Source organism: Galleria mellonella, unplaced genomic scaffold, assembly GCF_026898425.1.
Source record: "Galleria mellonella isolate WM207_F2 unplaced genomic scaffold, CSIRO_AGI_GalMel_v1 utg32, whole genome shotgun sequence".
Lineage (NCBI taxonomy): Eukaryota > Metazoa > Arthropoda > Insecta > Lepidoptera > Pyralidae > Galleria > Galleria mellonella.
The window spans coordinates 5,278,671-5,303,574 of record NW_026442075.1 but is presented as its reverse complement, the minus strand read 5'-3'; the positions used below and the strand labels follow the sequence as shown (position 1 = coordinate 5,303,574).

The window sequence follows — 24,904 nt, the reverse complement described above, 5'->3', positions numbered from 1 at the left end:
GGACAGTAAGGCGTTGACTATCGATAATTCGAGCCGCCCGACTTTGAATGCGGTCTAACGGAAGGAGTTGGTACTGTGGCGCTCCTGCCCACAGGTGAGAACAGTATTCCATATGCGGCCTGACTTGGGCTTTATATAATTTCAGGCGGTGTTCTGGCATGAAATATCGTCTCACCCTATTGAGCACTCCTAACTTTTTGGAAGCTATCTTAGCCTTCTCCTCCAGATGACCGCAAAACTGGACGTCGCAAGATATATCAACGCCCAGGATTCCTAGACTTGACTTTTTATCAAGGGAAGTGCCCTGAAAGTGAGGAGATACGACAAACGGCGTCTTTTTTGCGGTAAACGCGCAGACTTGTGTCTTATTGGGGTTAAATTGGACAAGATTTTGTTCACCCCAGATCGAAACTTGATGGAGTGAAGTTTCGATTTCAGACACAAGTCTAGTCTGCATTAAATAATGCAGACAGATTGCTTTCATTTTTAAAACATAGTGAGCGAGAGATTAAAAACATATTTTTTTGTTCAGGCTTGTATAGTTTTTTTTTTATATTAGGTTTAGTCAGTTTTAATATAAAAAATCGATATTCATTATTATACACATTGCAAAACTTTAAAATAGTACTGAGTTTGATAAAAAAAAATCTAAATAATTTAAAATTATAAAAATAGTGTACGTGACCTCCATTCAGAAAAGCCACAATTATAAAGTACTTGTATTTGTATCTGATTCCCGCATAAAATAAAATGAGTAGCCATAAAAAAGTACACAATCATAAAATAAAATAAATTATCTTATGTAAATGTTTGAAACTACATATATTTTTTTTATTTATCTATAAATTAAAAAGATTGTTAATTCATATAAATAAAAATATATCTTGAAATTTCTTTATTTGCTTAACTCTATTCACATAACGGAATCAATTCCTCCATAAAGACCGTTGTGCGTGTTGTGTGTATGTTGGGGAATAACCAAATTTTCACGTTCACTTTTTATATCTTACATAAAGTTAAACAATATTTCCTGTTAAAATAACGTCAAGTTTGAAAAACAAAATAGCAAATAAAACTAATTTTACTAAAATCTTCCAATCATTTTACTACCATAGATTATGACTATGATTGTCAAACAAGTGTGTACTGCTATAATCTATTACGACTGCTGTCCATCTTATGTCAGTATGTCAGTTGATCAGTTGCCACAGTGCCAGCACAGACTAGGCAAGAACTACGTTGTTTAGGAGTTGACATTGCCCTTGCATTGATATACAAAACAATCTATGCAACTAGAAGTATATACTTTTAGTTAGTTGCATAGATTTTTTTAATTGTTGTAATTACAACACTAATGTGTATCACTACTCCACTCATTCAACTCTACAGAACAGTTGTCACTCAAGTACTCATATAAATACACATACACTTTTCTATTCTATTCACTTTCTCTTGCACCTGCATACACATACACCTGTTGTCTGTACTTTATAAATAATTTCATCTAAGTTATAATTCTACTAAGTTTTTATGTTAAGTTCATTCCCACAATTTATATCTCTTTAACCTTAATGTAACATACAACAAAACAAATAAATCTTCATATTATTGTAAAACTATTTATAATATATTCCAAAATATGGAAATGAATAGAAAATATAAAATATTTAGTCAATTAATAGTGTAAAATTTACTAACTCGATAAACTGCTTGCATAGATTTGATACAAATTTTTTTCTTCTAAGCGATATCTTAGTTGTCAATTCAACGTTAAACTACTCTCTCAAGTGCGTCTTTCATTAAAAAGTCATTTTAAATACTTCTTCTCATACATCTTTTTGTTTAACCAAATTATTTACAGTTTACAAAATTGTAAATATATAACTGACTATTTTTGATATTGTAAATAAGTGCTCAAGAAATTAGTCTTAGTGTCCCTAATAAATAACCCGCTGATTTGCCGCTAATTGTGATTATCATTCCAAAAAAAAATATTAAGTTGTGATCAATATAGACTCAGGAGATATGTCGAATCAACAATATTGTGTTATGCCTTTGTGAATTACTGGGTCACAAACATAAAAAGCATATATCGTCAAATTCATAAAATTCCTGAAGGATTAATAACGTGTATACAGCATGTCATAATATCTTTAGATTGGAGTTTGTAAACAATAAAGTGGTGGCAATGGAAACCAAAAAAATATCATTTGGTTTCATGAAAACCAAGAAAGCAGAAAAGCCTCATGTGGAAGAAAAAAAAGAATTCATAGAATGTGTAGAAGAAAAGGCGATAAAAGTCGTTGGGTATGTATTTATGATATTTTTTATTTTAATTTATAATGTATGAGTAATAATTCTAGACATAGGCTACTTTTTATCCAAGGCAGTTTTGAAATTTTCAGTTCCAAATAATTCAATATTTTTTTTTGTATAATAAAAACTAGGTGACATGCTTAAGAAGAACCAAAATAAAAGTACCTGTAACTAGTGAAAAGATTAATGAATGTAGAAGAAGCGAAAGAGGTTTGTTTGAATCGAACCATTTGACTTTCCATTGTTTCTGCCTACTTTATGGGAGACAGGCGTAACAGATATGTATTTATATATATTTTTAGAAAATTATTTATAATTTAGTTTAAAAGGTAGGCACAAGTACAAAGTAATCACATAATTTACATGAACAAAGATAGATAATAACCTTAATGTAACATACAATCAACAATTTACCATTTATCAATTTATGAAATCAAACAAGGTAACAGAGTAGTATTTGAATGCATACCTGATGACTAAACGGGTTTGTACTCAGTCTCTCTTAGGCTATATAGTTCCAGTAACAAGTGGGGGGGTAACTAAGTAGTGAGATACTGCTAACAATATATAATATTAATAGAAGCTTGTAAATGATAACTTTCAAATGTTTAATATTAGTACTATTTGTTGCTTGAGTAAGATTGTAATTCAAACTGATCTGGGGGGAAAGGAATTGTTAGCAATGGAGTTTGACAGTCCCATTACTAGCAATATGACTTATTAGGTTGACCTCCACATGGATCCCCCTGGAAGCCATTGTGAACAACCTACTTCATCCTTTACTGGTGCCCTGCCGGTGTATAGTGATAGCGCGGGTGTGGTTACCATTCCATTATAATACATTAAAAAAAAACTCAAACTGATCTAAGTATCATAAAATATAATATATATATTTTAATATTTAATGTTTACTTAAGTGGTTTAGGTTTCCATTTTAACAGTCCTATTAATTAGGAGTGCAATGCTCATAATGACCTAGTAATAATTTTGTATAATAAATAAATAAAATATGTTTTCAGGGGAGAGGTGATTGAAGAAAAAGCCCCATTAGTGATACCCATGAAGCCAAACACTTTAATTACAGCTGAGAAATTAAAGAAAATAGCAGAAGAAATGGAGAGTGCAATTGATGAACCAGAAAAAGACAATAAACCCAAGAGTCTAGCAAAGGAAATACCAGAAAATGAGACACTAGATCAAATGGCTGTTAGAGAACTTCTAGAAGATGCTAAAAAAGAGACTAAGGTAGATGGACCTATATTAACGGTGCCTTTACCTGCAATACCTATTATGGATGGTGAAAAAGAAGTAAGTTTAATAATTATTATATAAATAATATAAATAAATAGATAAATTATCTATATAATTTTAAACTTCTTTATTGTTTTAACATATTTTAAGTTCACAATCAGGACTTAATTAGAGGTTATTTATCTACATACCTGATTTTTATTGCTGACACTTACACCTCATGTTCAGTTGCTATTGTGAACTTAAAATTATCTGTTTGTATTGCCAGTTTGTATTATATGTATATAATGACAAAAATATATAAAAAAAAAGAAATGCATAAGGAAATCTTTTTTATTAACAAATCAGAAATAAGTAAATTTCCCAGTAACATAGAATGCTCAGAGCTTTTTTATTATTTTGTTTCTCAAAAAACCAAAACACTAATTATTCTGCAAAAATTAACCATTTCTAAAATAAAAGGTAATATAACGTCACAGATACACAGATAATATAATATACTTATGTTACAATTATGATAATTCATTTGCTTCTTGGAACTTTAAATTTTTGCCCACTAATAATAATTCCTGACTAAAAGTGAGTTTGTATGTTTGTAACCTTATTTGTGCTATAAGGGCTTAACATTGATTAATATGAAATTTGTTATACATATACTATATAGGATAAAGTAGAATATAGGCTATTTTTTATCCTGGTCCTAAAAACTAGTTCTTTTATACATCTATGTTTAATCTTTAAAACTCCTACAATTGAGAATCAGTGGAGACTACATCATATATTTATAAAAAAAAATATATAATTATATTGCTTCATTAATTTATCAATACATTTAGATTACACATACTACACATCTACAAAATGTAAATAAATGAAATTAAATAAAAATAATTTCTTTTCAGTCAACATTGGATGACTATGAAAGTGTGCCCATTGCAGAATTTGGAATGGCAATGCTTCGTGGAATGGGATGGAAACCAAATAAAGACCAGTAAGTATATATTTCTTAAAACTAATTAATTTTTTTTTAATATAATTTAATTCAATGTTAATTTATTAGTAATAAAAACATTAAACAGTTATACTGTGACTATTTTAGGAGTATATTTAACTATATTTTTTTTTATTTTTAAACCAGTTGTTTAATAATGATGATTATTATATATCCAATAGTCTGACTTGTACATTATCAATCTGAATTATTTTTTATAAAATCAATATTAAGTATATGAACAGAAACACTTAAGGCTCTGAAAGCTAATGTGTTATTACACATTAAGCTTAAAGTTATGTTTTATTTGTTGGTTTAAGCACATGATAAAATTTGATTTTTTTTTTGGAAATGAAGTAATCGTTATGAAATTTATTTTTCTCAGATCTAAATACAAGCAACCTCAACTACGACCAAAAGGCCTAGGTTTAGGAGCTGATAAAGTAATAGCTGACAGTCAAAAGAAAAAATCATCCAAAGACAAAGAGGAAGAATTGTCTATTGTCAAGAATTCTTATGTGAAAATTACCACTGGAAAAAATAGTGGTTATTATGGAAAAGTATGTACTAAACTTTTATAATTAAAAAGAAAGATTTTGTTTTTTTTTTAATTATATTCCATAAGAATTGGGAATCTGCCGCTTGGTGCAAAGTTCTCATATTCATTTAGGATAAAGACCATGAAGAAATTTACTATACCATGGGCATAATACAATAAATTCTGGCACCTATCATGTATTATTGTTGCTGAATACACCGAATATTCCAGTTCTTATACAGAAACCAACTTGTTTGTAGAATTTTGTATTAGTCATCTGTCAACCCTTTTATAATTTATTAACTACTAATGTAAGGGTGATGTGAGGTAATAGCACCCTCTTGTGTCAAGAGTTTATAGGTCGCCTTCGCTAATACAAAGGACTATGATATGGTTTTAAAAATATGGAAATGTATGCTCTATTTTTTTCATATTTTTTTAAATGTCATTTCCATATGTTTTTCACAGAGATATGAAATGTTATTATGTATTAAGAATATTTTGGAACCCCAAATTTAAAAGTTTAGGTACATATTTAAAAAGTATTATTTTCTTAAGCTTCTAAATTTGTGACTATGGCCATAGCGCTTCTTATTTGAAAAAAGCAAAAACAATTTTGTGTGTTAGAATTTCACAGATAAACTATTACACTTTCAGACAAAATTTGCCAATATAACATCCTAGAATCCTAAAACTTTGTATAAATAATTGTTGTCATTTCATTTTAACTATATTCAAGTTGGTCCTTTAATTTGGTAATGTTACTACCATATTTAGCTTTACCGCATTCAAAGTCGGGCGGCTCAAATTATTAATGATCAGCGCCTTACTGTCCATCTTGACCCCCTGAAACTGCGTAGAGATGTTGCATCTCTGTGCACGTAAGAGTACTCTGAGTAATTGTTTGAATTGATACCTGCTGCTGATTTCCACTACTGTTATACAACAAACTAAATTTCCATCCTAACCATCTGGATGAGTGGTGATCTTCCACCGTACGTTTTTCAAGACACTGTCTTACACGTACAACCATTCTCTGAAATCAACTTTCAGCAGCACTATTTGTGAACCTATACAATATCATAACCTTCAAGAAAAGAGCATATCCCTTTTTAAAAGACCGGCAGCACACCTGCAATGCCTCTAGTGTTGTGGGTTATCATGAGCGGCGGCAGTCACTTACCACCAGGTGAGCCGAATGCTCGCTTGTTCCCTGTGTAATAAAAATAAAATAGAAAATATGATACATTTTTAGAATTATAATCATTTTCATATCGATTGATTTTGAACATTTATAATTTCAGGTGGTAAGTTTAGACGAGGACAATGGTCGCGTTATGATCGACATAACAATAAAAAAAGAGACTGTCAGTTTGAGTGAATTTATGGTTCAACCCGTTACTAAATCCGAATTTGATAAGGAGTCTAAAGTGATAAGTAAGTTCTGATTTATTTGCCACACTTCTGTCTTACAATTTATGAACACCTTTAATATTAGAAACTGTAGTCTTTATTCACATCTATGTACAAATTTACAAAATCTCCTTTTTTAAAAAAAAATCCTAATTACATTTGCAATATTTACAAGTAATAATTATTTGAATACTGTCCAAGTATTGCAACTTGCTAATATCGAAACCTTAAATAATATATCTTAAAAAGTAAAATTGATTGGTTTCTGTCCACAGATACAATCGAGGATCTGTCGAATGATATCCGGTCTTATTTGTATGTGTACTCCTCACGCAGAGGGTTGTAACACAAGGTACAACACTTGGACATAAATTCAAAATATATTATCACTCTTTAATATCAATGTCATGACCTTTAATATTTTTAGATGCTGATTCATTTGAGGAATACAAGAAAAATGAGAAACTTGATAAGTCTTCCAAACACGATTCGTCTAGAGCAAACGAGAAAGAAGCGTCATCAAGCAAGAAATCTAACGATTTAAATAAAGAGTACGACAAAAGAGAGAGTAAGAATAAAGAAGATTACAGAACGAGGGACTACGAAAATTCTTCAAATGGCCGAAGCAGAGATAGGCATAGGAGAGACTCATCAGATAGTGAAGAGAGGTATAGACGCCGTAAAAAGAAAGAGAAAAAATACAGCAGTAGCGATTCTTTGAACTCTCTGTCCGATTCGGAAAAACGACGGAGACATAAAAGCAAAAATCGTCGCAAGAGCACTGATTCAGATTCTTCTCCTGTAAGAGATAAAAGAAAAAAGACTCCAGAGGGAAAACGAGATATTGATAAGAAACGTAAGGGTAAAAAAAAGAAGAGGGACAGAGATCGCTCACCAAATTATAAAAAATATAGGAAGTAAGTACAAGAAAATAAATCATTATCATAAATAATAATTAATTTTATTTCTGCCATTAATATTATTGTTGTTCATCAAATCCAAAAAAGTGATCTAGAAAACTGTTTTAAATTGTCAGTGCCTTGCAAGCTGGCATGCTATTGACGTCACTTATATATTTGAGTAAACTATAAACAACTTATCTCCAGGACAAAGTACTTATGCAAATAACACCATCTATTTTTTTTTTTTACTATACAGCTAGACTACTCGTAGAACAGACTGGCATGTACTCAGTGATTCTATATATGTATTCATTTATTAACTTATTATATATATTAATTATAGCCAAAACCCCTATGGGCGAGGATGTGCAGTAGGGGACACTTAAGGTCTGATATGATGATATTTAATTGACTAGTTCCTGCAAATTTATCTATGTGAATCAGTATAAAAAGAATCGTATGTTAAGTTACAATATAACCTACCGTCTTCCAAATTTCATTTAAACCTTTTCAGACGTGTAGTGATAATAATCATCCAAACATCTTTATAAACTTTCACGTTGATTTAGACATCGAAAGCCACTAATAACAGATTGAGAGAGTATACTCGTAATTATATAAATTAACGCCATCTGTGTTTAATTGTAGAAACCAAATATGTTTCTACTGTACTACACTTCGTCAACAGTTTTATTCATTTCTGGAAAAAAAAACATTACTGTCATAAATAGATGGCATCTTTCAACCATTATTTGGGGTCAGGTCTTGTACAGCGTCGCCTGAATCATTTGTCCTGGGTTGTCACAGAAGCTAGGTTCCGTGCCTTTATCTCCTCGATACTGGACCACCATGAAGCAGGAGATCTTCCTTTTCCCCGGCACGTTGCTGGGATATTTTTTGCCGAGAAGTTATAATCCCTTCTCATGATATGACTATACCATCTAGGCCTGCTTTTTTTTTACTTTGTCCGTTATAAGTGCAACTCACGCAAATAGATAACATCGTAAAAGTAAATTATTGTTTTAGATAATTCTATTAAAATAATAAAATAATATAAATGTATATAGATAGGTACAAGTAACATACTTATTAAAATCTTTTTAACCGGCTTCAAAAAGAAGTTCTCAATTCGCTTATTTTTTTTTTTTTTGTGTTTTTGTTATTAAACCTCATAACTTCGTCAGTTCTAAACCGATTTGAAATTTTTATTTTTATCTGAAGAAATTTTATCAAAATCAGTTTAGTTTTTGGATCAAAATAACTGGTTTTGTCACGATTAAAGTTTTTTTTTTATTGTAAGACAATCTTCAATTTATTAGATACTTCAAGTATATTTCAATGTACCTAAATATTAAAGATGATTCTTAAACAAGATTGTATAATTCTAGCTGATCCAACAATCTTGTATCTCATGTATTCTTATCTGTATATATTATTAAAAATATACAGATGTATGTATTATTATTAAATAATGTATATATACAGAATTCCATTAATATCGGTTCAGCAGTTTCGAAGATTAATGTAAACGACAGTCGTGACTCGCAATTTTTAAAAGTAATAGATTTTTGAAAATGCATCCCTGGCCTAATGAATGTTGTTATGATTTAGATATTTTGATGTTCCAAGCAGATATGTATGATACGTGCTAGTACGCAAATTATTTCCTAAATATGCCAAGTATAAAAAACAGGTTATTCTTACCAAATTTCAGCATCGTAGGTCAAGCAGTTTTTGAGATAACATTCAGCGACTGTTATCTTCGCTTCTAGATAGATTAATTAAATACTGTAATAGCTAAGTTTCATGTTTTCCCTATTTGGTACGGACAGCAGAATATCTGAAGTATCTAAGGGAAAAGTAATCGATTGGGGAAGCGAACAAACGTCGATTTCAGGTAGCTCATGGGATAGGTTAGGTTTTATATACTAATATAACCTAATCTATCCCTAAAATAATTTATATAAATAATGAATTAGTTTATAAATTAATAATGAGGTAAATAACATTACTTCTTTATTTACAAAATGACTTTATTTATAGGAATAGATGAGATTAGAATCGCACCGGAAGTGAAGGTTATAGGCAGGATATCACATATAACATTTATTTAAGTCGTTTATTTTAATCGTCCACTTAATGAGCTTGGAAATGGTAGTTAAGTAGTTGTTTACTTGAACAATGAAACCACTAATTATGTGTTATTTCTGTACTTAGGTTATTACTAGTGACGTCATCGGATTCTGCGGTGTTATCATTATATAAGTAACATAATTATATACTCTTTTATATACTACAAGTAATGGCAAGTAATTCGATGGGTGGGATGGTAACCATCACTGTTTAAATAGAAACAAGTGACAAAACTTGAGGGCCATGTTCTAATTCTATACTTTTAGAGCAATTTTTTATGAATCCGATGAAGTCAAGTTTGATAGTGAGCTAGTATCGAAAGGTTCTATTTTGAAATGATATTAGTATTAATAAACATATCGTTGGAATATTGTATTTTATTAGGATTATGGTAGAAATACGTTTTCCACGCTCATTAATATAACACTGAGACAGATTTTCGTATCCTAATTTTATTAAAGTATTCAAACAAAATATAAAATATTCACCAAATATCTCATCAATCCTCACGTTAATTACGTACACACATTTTGTTCACAACTATCAAAGCTCTTTTTTGTAATTTTTTACTAGTAAGTAGATATTTTTCTCTCTTCACATACTTAATCGAGTCGACACACTTGTCTTTAAGATCCATTAACATTTACATTGTTTAAAGTAAATTATTATTATTATTCTACTTCTTATACATTCCTATATGTCCATAAAATGTTTTGCATTTTCTAAACTAAAACAAAACACTCAAAATAAATTTTACATAATATTTGAGCTCGATTCGTTTTTCCTGACATTTGTGCTTGGGACAATTTTTTTATACAAATTAATACAATATATGGGGTACCTACTCACAAAATGTATTAATGAATTATATTATATTTTAAATACTATATAATAGATATGTGAAAACACATAAATCTTATAGCGTACACTTTATCAAGAAATAAATTTTACAATATCATAGAAGAGTGTAGAAAAAACGTAAATATAGAAAATGGGCAAATAGGTAATTTTTTATACACGAGTAAATATTTAGTCGAAAAGGCATAAAATTGGACAGTGTATAAACGATGGGAGTATCCAAATAGTATCTTCTGCTAAATATTGCTAAATACATAGTCTTACATACTATAAGCGTCATCACACCGATCACATAACACCATGTTACACCGTTTTCTGGAGACTAAATTTAGGAAGACACCAAGGTTTTTATAAGGGTTTAGTCGGATTACAACATTAATTTTTGGAACTTGGTGGTGCACTACTGCGCACTCAAACGTACTATAATACATATGATTAACATTAAATATAATTATTACATATTTTTTATTTCTTCTCTCATTGAGATATTAATGTTTTACTTCAATATACAATAGTATTTATTATAAATGACAATTGTATAGAATTTCCTGTATCATACAGTCATATTTGAAATTTTAGTAATCCATGTAGAACATGTAGGGAAACTGAACAACTTACCCAAAGAACATAGGGTGCAAAATAGAAATACTTGTAGGTAATTCAACTTAAGCATCTATCAAAGTTTTAAAAGCGTAATGTTATACATATCAGAGTAAATAAATACCACTAAACGACATTACACAGCGCTATGGGTATTGGACAAGTGATGGGCATACTTAAATACTTTTTGTAAATACACAAAATTATTTATACATAAAAAATACTTAAACCAATATAAAAAAACGTACATAAAAATACAAATCTTATTGTGCAGGGACCAAACCTTCAAACGTCAGAAGGTAAGGCGGTGTATTAAACCGCTACAGCGCCAAACTCAACTTACTAATTTATCAACATAAATATCAATACAGCTGTAAGGTTTGAAAATTATTTTCGAAACCTTCATAGGCAGGTGCAAGCCGCGTGTTCTGATTTATTTAGTAAGAAAGATTCAAGGTGAAAACTATGGTTTTTGGGGAACGTTCAGTTTCATTAATACCTATCATTGCTGGGTTTCCGATTGTTAAAACCCGTACAATGATTAGCAGGAAAAATTGTAACTATTGTCTATTATTTTTAACCGACTGCAGAAGAAATGAGAGTAATATCTTTCAGATGTGTGTTATAATATATGTAGGTATCTCCTGATATTTACCTCAATGTAAAACCTAAACGCCTTGATGAATTTTAATAAACGGCTCACCTTATACTCATTTTAATTTTGGGAATGGCATAAGTTAGATGACGACAGAATAAAATAAGAAATAGCGGCCGTGACCTGTCAAAAGTATTTAACAATCGGATTTTTTGTGACTTTGTCACATTCACTTGTTGACATTAGGACTCGAGCTTAGTAGCTTCATATTCTCGACCGGTATTATCGAGCGTGACCGGGTTAGCGCTTAGTGAATGGGTTGTTCCGGGCAGTGGTGCGGGCGGCGGCGGCCGCTGTCTGCGTACAGTTGCACAGTGCGTCAAACATGCGGAGAACGAAGCCCCTCGCTCGGCCTAGCCGCCGCTTCATGTTACCTGAAATTAATGGCAAGACATTTCTATTATATGAATTGAAACGGAATAGGAACGCAACCAGAGTACCAGTCATGGATATTAGGTGAGAATGAAGTCATATCTCAATTGGCCTATTATGAGAAATTACCAGAAATTAAGCGCAATAGTTTCCAGGGGAGACCGCGTAAAGGTCGAACTTGTAGTATATATATTTTGCTAACAATGACACCGTTAACCTAATCCCTATTCTAACAACCCCTACCATATTTCTTTGCAGTCTATACACACATATTTGAGGATCTATGCTGACGTTATCTGTTTATTATAATTGAATGGATAAATGTATAATCTCAAAACCTGTTTATGTTTATTCAGAATTAATAGAGTGAATCAGCATTTGATTAAAATATTATTGTTTTATACAACTTAGAATGAATAATAAACTAACGGTCCATCTAACGGAAAGTAGTAGATTATAACGTCGCCTGTAAACATGAACTGCACCTTGAATATCACAAAATACACTATGATGGTCAGGTACCTCCAGTTTGTTGCAATTCCTGATGATAATGGTATCATAATATGCCTATGATACTTTTAATTTCATTACCACATCCAACCCTTCAAACCGACATATATCCATACAAACACAGCTGTTTTACGGCAGAAACTCGAATGGGACAAATATGAAATGTAGGTGAAATTTTTCTTTACGATCTTTACGTTTTCAAAGGGGTGTGCACGTGCACATCGCCGCTCGTAAAACCTACCATTGTTCCTCCCTGTGACCTAATATAAATTATTACAAGTAACGCATGAACTTAATCCAACCATTCCTTGTTTAGCTGCGATTGCAATGAATATTACGTTGTGGCATATATAACAGTTAATAATAGACTACAAATATTATAAATGTTATTAGTTTTGGGAACATAATAATATAACCAGAGTGGTGAATACTTATTATTAGTATCATGGGCGAAACAGTATACTCTGTTATGTCCATGGTACTGCTCATGTCTATAGGCGACGGTTACCACTTTCCATCAGGTAGGCCGTCAACTTGTGTGCCATTCTAAGTTGTATAAAAAAAAATACAATAATTAGAGATGAAATTAACAAGTATTAAAAATATATTATTATTATAATATCAAAGTGCCATGCTTGTATAATATCGATTGTAAATCATTTAGTATCTGCATTGTGTACAAATCCTGGCCAGAGGTTGAAGCAGTCCTCGGCTAGCGCGACAAACTATATTAGGAAAAGTTCTTTTTGATAAAGTCTATACTATTTTCAACTAACTTACAAAAAAGAAGGTTCTCAATTCAGTTGTTTTTTTATGTTTCTTACCTCATAACTGTATATTTGTAATTTTTATTATTTTTTAACCTTATTATTTTTTTTAAATTGGTGTCATAAAAAACTTCTCAAAGTCTGTTAAATTTATATTTAAAATAAAAGACTGGCTTTGCCTGAATCGAAGCCGGTGTTTTTTTTTGTGGGACATAATTTTTAATTATTATAATAATATGGTTAATTTCCTACCTAATATTTCCATTATGGGGGGAAAGGGATTGTTAGTAATGGAGACTGAGAATCCCATTGCTAGCAATATACCCAACCAGGTCGACCTCCTCGCGGTTCCCCCTGGAAACTATCATGGTTAATTCCTGATGAATTCATCATGATGGGCTAACTGGCCTGTTTTCGTTCTCATCTATCATCCTTCACTGATGCTCCGCCAGCATATCCCGTTAGCGCAGGCAGGGCAAACCATTCCAATTTCACCCGTAAAAAAAACTATTATTGATACCTGAATAATGATATTTATAGAAGAGAAGAATCTATTTAATTTGATATACGAGTACATACACAAAATTAATTATACAATATAAATAACCAAAATTCACGAGCCACAAAACTAGGTAAAAATGCTATATGTATCTCTATCTGATGTTGTAAATATATAACGGTGACCTACATTCAATAAATATGCTCATAGTCTAGTTTGGTAGAAACGTTATGATAGTTCTACGTTTTACCACAAAGCTTAAATGTGGGTTAGCGTGTTTGCCTGTAACTTTGATAATAGCACTTACATAACCCTAAATGGGTCCCTTTGTTATATCCCTTTCTTTAAGTCGCAGAGTCATCTTATTGATCTAACACTCCTAAATTGAATATCTTATTTGCTATCAAAAACAAATAGCTATCAATTAACTAGGAGTGTCATTCCGGCATAGAATAGGTCACCTCTTCCTATCCTGTGAGTGTGGTAAGAGGCGACTAGGGGAGGGCAAGTGGTAGGCAGTAGCGTCCCTCTTAAAACATTTCTAAAGCCTATCTGCGGTTGCCAATCTGCCTGCTAAGCGTGGCATCTACTAGCAAAATCCGCAAGAGGGAGGCTAATCTTCAACAGTGGTTAGTTAAAGGCTGATCTGATGATGATGATGAATTAACTAGCAATGCTATTAATTACTTATGTTTTTTCTCCGCTTATACCTTGTAAGAGAAATGAAGTGACGCTAGATAAAATAAAAGGCCTCAAAATACATAATTGTTAACCTTGATAGTGCCTATTTTTACCTCAAATTTCATATTTATTCATATGATCGAGTCTTCTTTTTCTTTTATTAGCATGATGTAATACCGCTGAGCTGGTATTGATTGTTCATATTATATATATAAAAATATGAGAGACGACATCAAGGACATTTTGTTTACGTATCCTATACTATTCAGAAGTCAAACGGCATCTTATCCGAGAACAAAGACTGTTATCATATAAGCAAAGTAGGTATGCAAATGTGATACTAGGATAGTAAAACAGATAACTGTATAAATTACAGTAGATCGCTATCTAAAATATAGATATAAAGATCATGTTTGTAATTAATAATTCCTGCCTACGTACTTTTCCTCACTTTTCTTATTACCTTATCAAAATAATTCATTTTCAACCGACTTCAAAAAGAACAAAATACTCAATTCGGTTGTATTTTTTTGTTTGTTACCTCGTAACTTGTCAGTTCTAAACCGATTTAGAAAAATATTTTTTATCTGAAAGAAAAGTATGCTTACAGAATGATCTCATAGAAATTTTATGAAATCGGTTCAATAGTTTTTAAATCAAAATAAATGGTTTTGTTACGATTGGAACTGGTTTTTTTTTTCTGTAGGACACAATCTTTAATTATTATGAAAATTATTTAAGTTAAATTTGTTCTATTTAGACACAATGACTTATGTATATAAAGTAAAGAACCTAGTAGTTTTAAATACCAGAATATCAATGACAATTGATATTCTGGTATGATGATAATGGTATCTGGTACTGATTGTTGAGTGTAAGGTTTCTAATGACGATCGACGACAGAGCAAAGTGGCAATGAAATCTATTTTATTCCCATGAGATATATAACTAGGATCGGAAGAGAGAAAAAAATAAGTGGTTTCATTTTCAGAAGTAGGTAACTTACATTAGCTTTGGAAACATAAATGTAGTATATTCTTTATATATTATGTATAGAGCAAGAAATGTTTGTAAGAATAGATGTCTTTGAATTACTAGGTTCGCCTTACATTAGGTCAAAGAGACCCGGTTTGAAGATAAATATGTTATCCTTCCCCTTTACCATAAACTATCTATATAAATGCTTCAATAATAAAACACATGTGAGAATATGTTATACTAAGTTTATGTAAAACACAGATAGTATTATGGATCTATCCAAGAGCATGAATAGAATAAAAACGATATAGTACAAATATGTATCTCGTGGGTATTATCTTTGAATTTACTAGAATAAACAATAAGGATGTCGACATACAAAGGTCGGAAATACCAGCCACTGTATTACCGACAAATTCAGTAAATCTCGAACATATGCGATCCTTGAATATGTAGTGGAATTTTACGAGCAACTGAAGGTGTCCCCTATACTTGTCATTCATACCTACTGAATACAATTGAATCTGTAAAAGGTTGAGCAGTTGCCAATTCGAAGTGATCTTTTTTATCCGACTGCTGAAGAAATTAGGGTAATGTATTTTAAAGTGTATGTAAATAAATCACTGAAAATGGCATATTTTATACAGTAATACAAGTAATAACTAACTATTAATTATAAATTATTTTGATACCATATTATACGACAACGGACCGTGTAAGTAAGTTCAGGTATGATTTATGCTAGAAATTCACTGAATAACAGAAATAAAAATAGTTGGGCAATTTTTAATGAATGTATATTAGAACATTGTTACAACACAGGTATCAGATTTACAAGCGTATTTGTCACTACCAGTAATAAATAAACCATACGATAACGATTTGTGATGCACTATATATTTTTAATCGACTTCTAAAAGTTTTTATGTTTGTTACTTCATAACTTTGTGAATTCTGAACCGATTTGGAAAATTCTTTTTTTTTCTAAAAGGATATACTTACAGATTGCTGCCATAGAGATTAGATTTAGATCTAAATAACCGGTTTCATCATAAAAAAAAACGATTTTAATTGAAAAATCGTTTTTTAGAACACAATCTCGTTTTTAAATAGACCACGATTGAGAATCGAACGCGAGATCACACAATGCGATGTTCCGCTGAAAATAATTGTCACAACAATAGTGTCATTTCTTTATTTTGTTTAATCTTCATACCTAGAGATATATACTCCAAAGTTATCAGTAAGTATATGTATACTTACATTGTTGAAACAGGTTAGGCACTATCAAAGATTAGTTCCAAAGTAAACAATGTATTTTGTCATTCATGTTTTATTAACAAGCTATTTTATACCATCTATTGTAGGTAGATAGGTTAATGAAAACGATAAACAAGCTGCACAGCAGGAAAATTAGGTACCTACTGTTTACGGTTATAGTAATATTTTACTTTAAAATTTTTGACGTACTGACAATATTTTACAACCATTTATTTTTTATATAGGTACATATTGTTTTTAATTTTAAAATAAATGCCTTTAAATTAAGAATAATAACTAGTAATTGGGTTAGGTCAACAATCAGTTTTAAATCAATAACTTGAATAATTACGCAGATGGACGAATGAAAAAAGTTGCGCCGTAAGAATTCCACATTACATGTTTTTGTTATGAAAATATACTACATAAGTAAAAAGATGTTGATACATGTTGGGAGCCACGCAGAACTACTATGGACTCCCAATATTTATACTCAGTGATACCTACTCGTGGTGTAATTATGATATTACTTAATTAATTTTCAAAACGACTTTTGAACAGTTTGTCGATAATTTTGTAATTATTTTAGATACGATTGAATTCTTTTTGTGGAGAAAAATTCTAAATTACTAACATCTAAATATTAGTAATTGAGAAAGCTAAAATATTTTGAGGAATACTACTTCTTAAAATACAAAAATAATATTAGATATTGGCTTTTTGCACGCTACTTCGAGTTACACCACTCAGACAGACAGCATATCAAGATAAAACATCACCAGTTTTTAAGTTAAGCTTTCAAGAATACAACTATGCAAACCGCATTCAATTTGGTGCAGTAGTTTTTTGTGATTTCGGATCAAACATACAGATGGACAGATAGACAAAAGCTCAAAAAAGAAATATTATTGTGGCTTCTATTAAAACTCCTCACAACATTTTTTCTAAAATATCCTCTATGTACAAACGACGTCCAATTTACTAGGTATATTAGTAAAATTGTGGAGATGTACCTACAAGCTAAAAATAAAATATATTTACAGGGCAAGAAGTTTATTTGATATTATCATCATCATCATACCAGCCGTTAACTGTCCATTGCTAAAGATGAGCCTCCCTTTAGCATGATAGATCATTGCCATAAGGCGAGTTTTGCCAGTAGTTGCCATGCTTGGCAAGCAGTTCTCTTAGCTATCTCTTACGACATACACGGGAACAAAAGAGGTTGCCCATTCTATGCCGGGACCACACGGCATCCCTTTAATCTCTTAAAAGGATAAGACCAATCTGTAAGTATATCCTTTCAGATAAAAAGGAATTTTCCAAATCAGTTTGCAACTGACGGAGTGAATGACGTAACAAACATAAAAAATACAACCGAATTGAGATCCGCCTTCTTTTTGAAGTCGGTTAAAAATTACTTTAAAAAAATATTAATGATGTTCTTTTCACTCTGTATAAAATTTTAAAAGTAGAGAAAGATTATGCGCTTGAAATCGCCACCTTCATTTTGTCCACACTCACTAATTAAAGTTACTAGTTAAGATTGTTTGAGTACCTATTTATTTCAGATATAGTTATATAGAGGTTTTCTCCCGAGGGTGAGTGAGGTATATATGTGTCACATGACGTCATTATGTCATGGTCATATGACATAGGCGCATACCTAGCTAACATTTAGTTTTCCTATTAGTTTTTGCAGGTAACATTTCTCTTAATTTAATTCACAAAATGGGAACCACATTTCAGGATTACCTACATGCCTGATTAAACGTAATTCTATTATTATCTTTAACCATATTTACTACCATTAGCCTCCTAAAACACAGCAATTTAAATCGTAATATAATTACCTAATATGGTAAACGAAAACAAGTGTAAAATACCTAATCCTATTGACTGCGAAATAATTTATCAAAATAGAATTGACAAAGATGTCACGTAAACCTCCATCTTTTTGAAGTACATAACTTCATTAAGTCGGTCTCTCGAATTTCTGGGATTATCATAGGACACAAAATCCTTAATATTTACAGGCACTTACTATAGATATATATATTGAGGTGTTATACGTGTTTACCGAGGAAAAACGTATTAATCATTCTTACATCCTTAACATATCCTGAGAAAAATATACCAAAGAAAATATTTCAAAAATTCTTTATTTTTCTGCCTAAAAGTCACTATTTATTTCGAGTGATAAACTACACATAGCCTAAACCATAAATTTGGAAAATCTAAATCTGTAAGTACAAAATTAAACAAAGAAGTAACTTGATTATAGCATACATAAGAAGTTAAGAACAAAAGGGGAATTTTCTGATATTACCATGGGAACGGTAAGTATAGGCCTGGATTTCAAAGGGTTCGTTCCATAAAGTTTTCTACGAGAATTTCTACGAGAATACGAAATCATTAGAATTCGTTTCTTATCGATTTTCGATCCTTGTTTAAAGAAACATGGATCGAAAATCGATAAAAATTAAAGATTTTTTTCAGTTCTACATCTCTCCCTTAAAAATATAGTAATATATTCGATTTCACCCTGCATACATTTTTAAAACAAAAAAAAAAAAAAAACAATTACGTGCATAATTTAACGATAAGCAAAACTTGAAATGTATGTACGTATCTATTACTACATACATTTAATAATAAATACGTTTTAAAATTACCTAATTAAAAGTTCATAATAGAATTCTTTTTTACTTGAAACGTAACAAAATGAGTACTTATGTATTCAGATAAAAGTAGGTAATGATCGCACGTCATAAAATGTCCTGCCGTTGACAATAATGGCCTGCTATTTTTAACTTGTCATTGCGTTTAGCGAAGCATTAACTTCACGTCTAGCGACACAGTAATATTTTTTTTTAACAAAATATCCACAGCTACCCCTGTATACGAGTATAAAGTAAGATAACTTTATGATAGGTTATTATTTTTTAATAATGTACAACACATTTTAATCGTTAATAACGTAACTTTATATTGATGAAAGAAGTTTCAAAATCAAAGATTAAGTATTTTTCAGTTAAACGATTTAACGCTTACAAACGATTAGAAGCAAAAAATCAATTTTATTCTGTTCATAATATTAGTTCAGGTGATTATAATTAGAATAGGTAACTAACCATTGCAGCACATGAAATAGAATTTTCTATTTAAATTACATACCAATATTGTACCTAAGATTTTGCAATTGCATGTGGTTGAAATTATATGGCTTTGAAAAATACTAGCGACCTACCTTTTTGAGACGAGTATAAAATTACTTTGACATGCCCTAATTTTCAAACACCTCTTCAATTAGGAATAAACCTTTTAAATAAAATATAATGATCATAATCGGTTCACCAGTGACGACGTTGATCCATGATACACATGCATGTACTATAAAAATTAAAACTAGGTTATTTATCCTTTTGCATGTAAACTTACTTACACTACACTTACATAAACAGAATAATTAGATTGTGTTCCACGAAAAATACCGACTTTTGTGACGAAATCACTTATTTTGGTTTAAAAACTAAACTACAGATAAAAAAAGAATTCTCCAAATCAGTTTACAACTGACGGAGTTATGAACTAACAAACAAAAAAAATACAACCGAATTGAGAGCTTTCCTTTCATTTTGAAATCGGTTGAAAAATACGGTCTAATTGAAAGCTTTCTTTTTTTAACTCGGTTAACATGATAAGAATGGTTTTATGAACATTTAGTCATTATTGCGCTAAAAATATGAAAGATTTTATGAGACACTTTATAGTAGGTATCTGTTCTCATATTAACTTATAGTTAAGTATCTACTTAACGAGTACAATAACTACAAACATAATAATGTGTATTGATTAACTATATAATATATAATAATAATCGTTTTTGTTAATAGATGACATTGGAATGGTAATCCCGCCTGCGCTAATAGTATTCGCTGGCAGACACCAGTGAGGGATGACATGTGAAAATGAAAAGGCAGGTCAGTTATCCCGTCGTGATGAATACACCTGGAATTGAACACGATGGTTTCCAGGGAGGACCACGTGGAGATCGACCTGACAAGGTATACTGCTAGCAATGGAACTGGCAGTCCGCATTACTAACAATCCCTTTCCCCCCTATAAAAGTCGGTTGCCGAATGTACTCGTATGTAAGCACATCACTTCAGAACAGTAACAGCTCCTTGGATAATCCTTTTTGTTGTAAGTGTCAGGATATGGTTTGTATGAAATAAAATGTTTGAAAAAACATACGGAAAAGGTCCAAAATGTAGATTAAAACGTCTCCATATAAAAAAATGAAAGTTGTACTGAAAGATTTGATCTCATTTTTTTCATTAGTACACTCGTGCGACGGCGGTGGATAGGTAGTTTACAATATATCGTCATAGTCGTAGAATACTGACGGATCTGACAAATAATACATATATCGTCATAGTCATAGAATACTGACGGATCTGACGAATATTACATATAAAGATCCGTCAGTATTCTACGACTATGACGATATATATGTAACTTGTTGAGTTTGATAATAACTCCTGACACTTCTAGTTAGTGATTATAATAGTTTGTAAATTATAAGTATTATTACTAATATTATTCACTTCTTTATTTAAACTTTAATGCACAGTTAATAAAATAAGTTCTATGTATATTTGGTGGACCTAACACAAGACGGTGTGCTCTATAACCATCGGGCAAACCGAAAAATAAGTAGACGGTGCATTATTGAATTGAAGAAATATAAATATATCAATTTGTCTTTTGCTAGATATGTCTTCATTTCAATGCCTAAATAGGTTTCAAAGGTAAAATTATTATTATTAATTTATTGATGGTCGTAATAGTCAATTTTCTAACACAACGCCTGCTTTTATCGAATCTAAGATGAATTAAGTAAAAAAATATATATATATAAATGCACAGAACTAGAAAACTTATTATTAGACATTATGATGCAAAGAGGAAACAATTGTAGCGGAGATGAGGGGTTTCCGCCGCGAAGCGCGTAGGTCTGAGCCTATAGATAATAGAACTATAAATTGGATGAACTATAAGTTTAAACTATAATTTCATACGACATTTATAAATCAAATAATTAATAAATATGTTACACAAAAAACTGACTTAAATCGTGTCATAACCAGTTTTTTTTTTTTTATTTAAAAACTAAATTATTTACATTTGATAAAATTATCTGAGGTAACAACATAAATATATTCTTTCAGCTAAAAAAACCTTTCCATTTTTTTAAATCAGTTAAAAAAATATTATATAAATAATTATTATAAATTATATATAATTAGTAAATTTTATATAAATAATTCATATAGTCTATATGAATTATTTATATAAAATTTATTATTAATATTTATATAGGATTATATTTTATCGAGGCAAGTTTTTTTTTTATATAGCTGAGTGGCAAACAAGCATACAGTCCACCTGATGGTAAGTTTAATAAACTTTTGTTTTTTTCAACACTATCGCGATATATTTATTCCATAGCTATCTCATAGTAAATGGTTATGAAATTCAACTTTGTAGGCCACAGACCTTTAGTTTTTTTTTCATCCATCTGCCTAATTCAAACCTTTAAAACTTAAAGTTGCAAAATTAAACCTCTTTCATGTAGGTACATTCATCCTACATTACGAGACTGTACTAGGGATATATCAAAGGAATAACAGGTGAAAAGGATGATTTAACTAAAGTTGTAAACTCATTATAACTTTATATCGCACTCTACTTACCCGCAGCTGGGTCTTGTTCCTGAAACAAACAAAATAAACAATTTAACAACACTTCAAATTCCTTTACGTACACATTTAAAATTCAAGTACTGGCTTTAAGCAGGCAATTTATAACACACAAAAATAAATTTTGCCATGTTTATGATATGGTTTGTCGGAAAACACGATTGACTTATATTTATTTACATAGATATATAAATATGCTATTATTTCTAAATCTACAATACATAAAATAATTAATAATCCATTAGAGAAAATCGTGCTGATAATAGTGTGTTATATGAATACAATGCAAGAGTCATCACGCTACTTGAGAAAATACTTATAAACATGAATTGTATACCTATTTCAAGAGAAATAATTGAAAAGACAATGAAATTTATTAGAAACGAAATCTGCCACATAATAAAGATTCTATGTATTTTATTGAAGATAAAATTGGATAGGCTACAAAGCAATTTCCTGTTAATATAACGATTATCAAAGCAATTTCACGACCCCAAAGGTTCTTTGATATCCCTGTTTGAACCGAACAATTTAAATCAATTAATTAAATTGTTTAGAACTTTAAACTTGTACAACTAATGAACTGTAAAACGAAATCAATAGGATTAGATATAGTTGGTACTTTGCCAATGTCGCGAAATCTAGACTGTTGACCTAAATGACTATCGATCAAACAATATGTGTTTTTTATCAGATAAATGTTACTTGATTGGTCTCTATTATCTCGTTAACATCAATATAGTATCAAAACAGACAGATATTTAGGAAGATAATCAATAAAATATAGATAAAAAAGTTTGCTAAATGATGAATAAATTAAATGAAGGCAAAATACGTCTCGACAGCTTGTTCAGTAGTCAAACAAATTTATGAGCTACCAAAACTTTGTTATCTCTGGTTTTTATTGAGATTGAGGTAAAGATACGACTCACCATTACAAAGATAAAATGTTAATATATCGATTCTTTGTAGCTACTGAAAATGAGCATGAATGATCATAAATTAAGAATAGTACCTATATGAATGATAAATAGTAACTCATCATTTTGAAGTTCAAATAATGATGAAGAGCATGCAATTCAGATTAATTTTTAATCGTGTGTCAAAGATATACTCAATGATGGTACAGCGTACTATGTCGAAGAAGCCGATATTTGCAATCTACAGCGGTAATACAGCACTTTTAACACTTACCGCCCTATCAATCAATCCATTTGTTCCTTACTTGGAAAAATATACATTGATACTTACGAATTTACTTCTGTCTTTCTCTTTATGTTTAAGTTCTGCCTCTTTTTTTGCTTGCTGAATGAGTTGGTCTACAAACTCAGTGGCCTCGCGCAGTTTATCTGGATCACTCTTGAATGCGGCTATTCGTTCAGCCAACGCTGAGGCATCGCTGTCTTGTATCATTTTGAGTTAATAATAATCCGTGTCCAAAAGTACAGGTGCAAAGCGGTCACAATAATAAAGTCGTTTGTTTCACAAAACTAAAATTAAATAAATCACTATAAATGTGTGTACGCTAATGTTTTTCCATCGGCCATAACTCGGACAGAGGGTTTGTTTCCCTTTATTTAAAATTGAAGGGTGCTCGCAAGGTCTCGGGGGTGATGTCAGTCATTATTGTTGCAGGCCCTGTGTGAGTGTAGGTATGTAACGACAGGCGCGTGGAGACGACAGAATGCGCGGAGGTACTGTGCCCGGTACAGCGACGCTCGGCTTTCGACGCTCGGTCATGCGCCGACTGGCGATAGGCGTCGGTACTCGGTAAGTACGCGACTTTACTCCAAAGATTAGACTCAATCATAATCTATGAACGATCTCTAGACATTGTCTGAATCAGTTACTTATCTATAGTATCTGCACATTTCAAAGAGCCTTGCGAATTTGAATACAATTTGATCCATCGCCTTCTTTTCAAAACACCACCAACAAAAGCATTCTCTACACTCATGTACTATTGTATAACACGTACCTAACTACTTCTTATTTAATTCAGTAATATTTAGAAGCTTTATTTACATTACAATTTAACTAGAAATAAATAATACGTGCATCTATCCAATTTAAACGATTTTTAATTAATTAAATTAAATATTTCTTTATTACTTAAAAATTAATTTATATAAATTTAATTGCGCCTTAGTCGAATATGAGTTGTGACGTTTGATGCCAAAACCAAAGACAAAATTATGTTTGGGTTACGAGAAAATCAAATCGTTTATATACTTTGTATTATATTGAAATTTTTACAAATGTTCAAGTAACATCAATCACTTGATTTATCAGACAGAGAATTATAAATTATTTATGTATCTACTTTCATCTCATATCCACCGTTCCAACTCACCTTATTTTGATTTGTTTTTTTTTTTCAGGATCGTCAATACGCAGGTTTATCCTCAAACACTA

The 24,904-nt window shown here is 30.9% G+C and overlaps 2 protein-coding genes across 2 annotated transcripts; one reads left to right on the top strand and one right to left on the bottom strand.

Annotated features, from left to right (window-relative positions):
• Positions 1–1,754: 1,754 nt before the first annotated feature.
• On the top strand, positions 1,755–7,464 carry LOC113510640 (G-patch domain and KOW motifs-containing protein). The gene is made up of 6 exons (XM_026894109.3): positions 1,755–2,307; positions 3,336–3,624; positions 4,470–4,558; positions 4,944–5,118; positions 6,401–6,533; positions 6,937–7,464. Exons 1-6 carry the CDS (start codon positions 2,189–2,191, stop codon positions 7,428–7,430), a joined length of 1,299 nt encoding a protein of 432 aa, XP_026749910.2. The 5' UTR covers positions 1,755–2,188; the 3' UTR covers positions 7,431–7,464.
• Positions 7,465–9,423: 1,959 nt separating this feature from the next.
• LOC113510631 (uncharacterized) lies at positions 9,424–24,199 on the bottom strand. The gene is made up of 3 exons (XM_026894100.3): positions 23,741–24,199; positions 22,484–22,502; positions 9,424–12,031 (listed from the first exon to the last, which is right to left on the bottom strand). The coding sequence occupies exons 1-3, from the start codon at positions 23,900–23,902 to the stop codon at positions 11,898–11,900; spliced, it is 315 nt and encodes a 104-aa protein (XP_026749901.1). The 5' UTR covers positions 23,903–24,199; the 3' UTR covers positions 9,424–11,897.
• Between the last annotated feature and the right edge of the window lie 705 nt (positions 24,200–24,904).

Bases quoted from the DNA above. Each gene is read 5' to 3' on its own strand.
- LOC113510631 (XM_026894100.3), bottom strand. From the start codon at position 23,902: ATGATACAAGACAGCGATGCCTCAGCGTTGGCTGAACGAATAGCCGCA.
- LOC113510640 (XM_026894109.3), top strand. From the start codon at position 2,189: ATGGAAACCAAAAAAATATCATTTGGTTTCATGAAAACCAAGAAAGCA. The intron at 5,119-6,400 runs GTATGTACTAAA...TTATAATTTCAG, and splicing joins ATAGTGGTTATTATGGAAAA to GTGGTAAGTTTAGACGAGGA. The intron at 6,534-6,936 runs GTAAGTTCTGAT...TAATATTTTTAG, and splicing joins TAAGGAGTCTAAAGTGATAA to ATGCTGATTCATTTGAGGAA.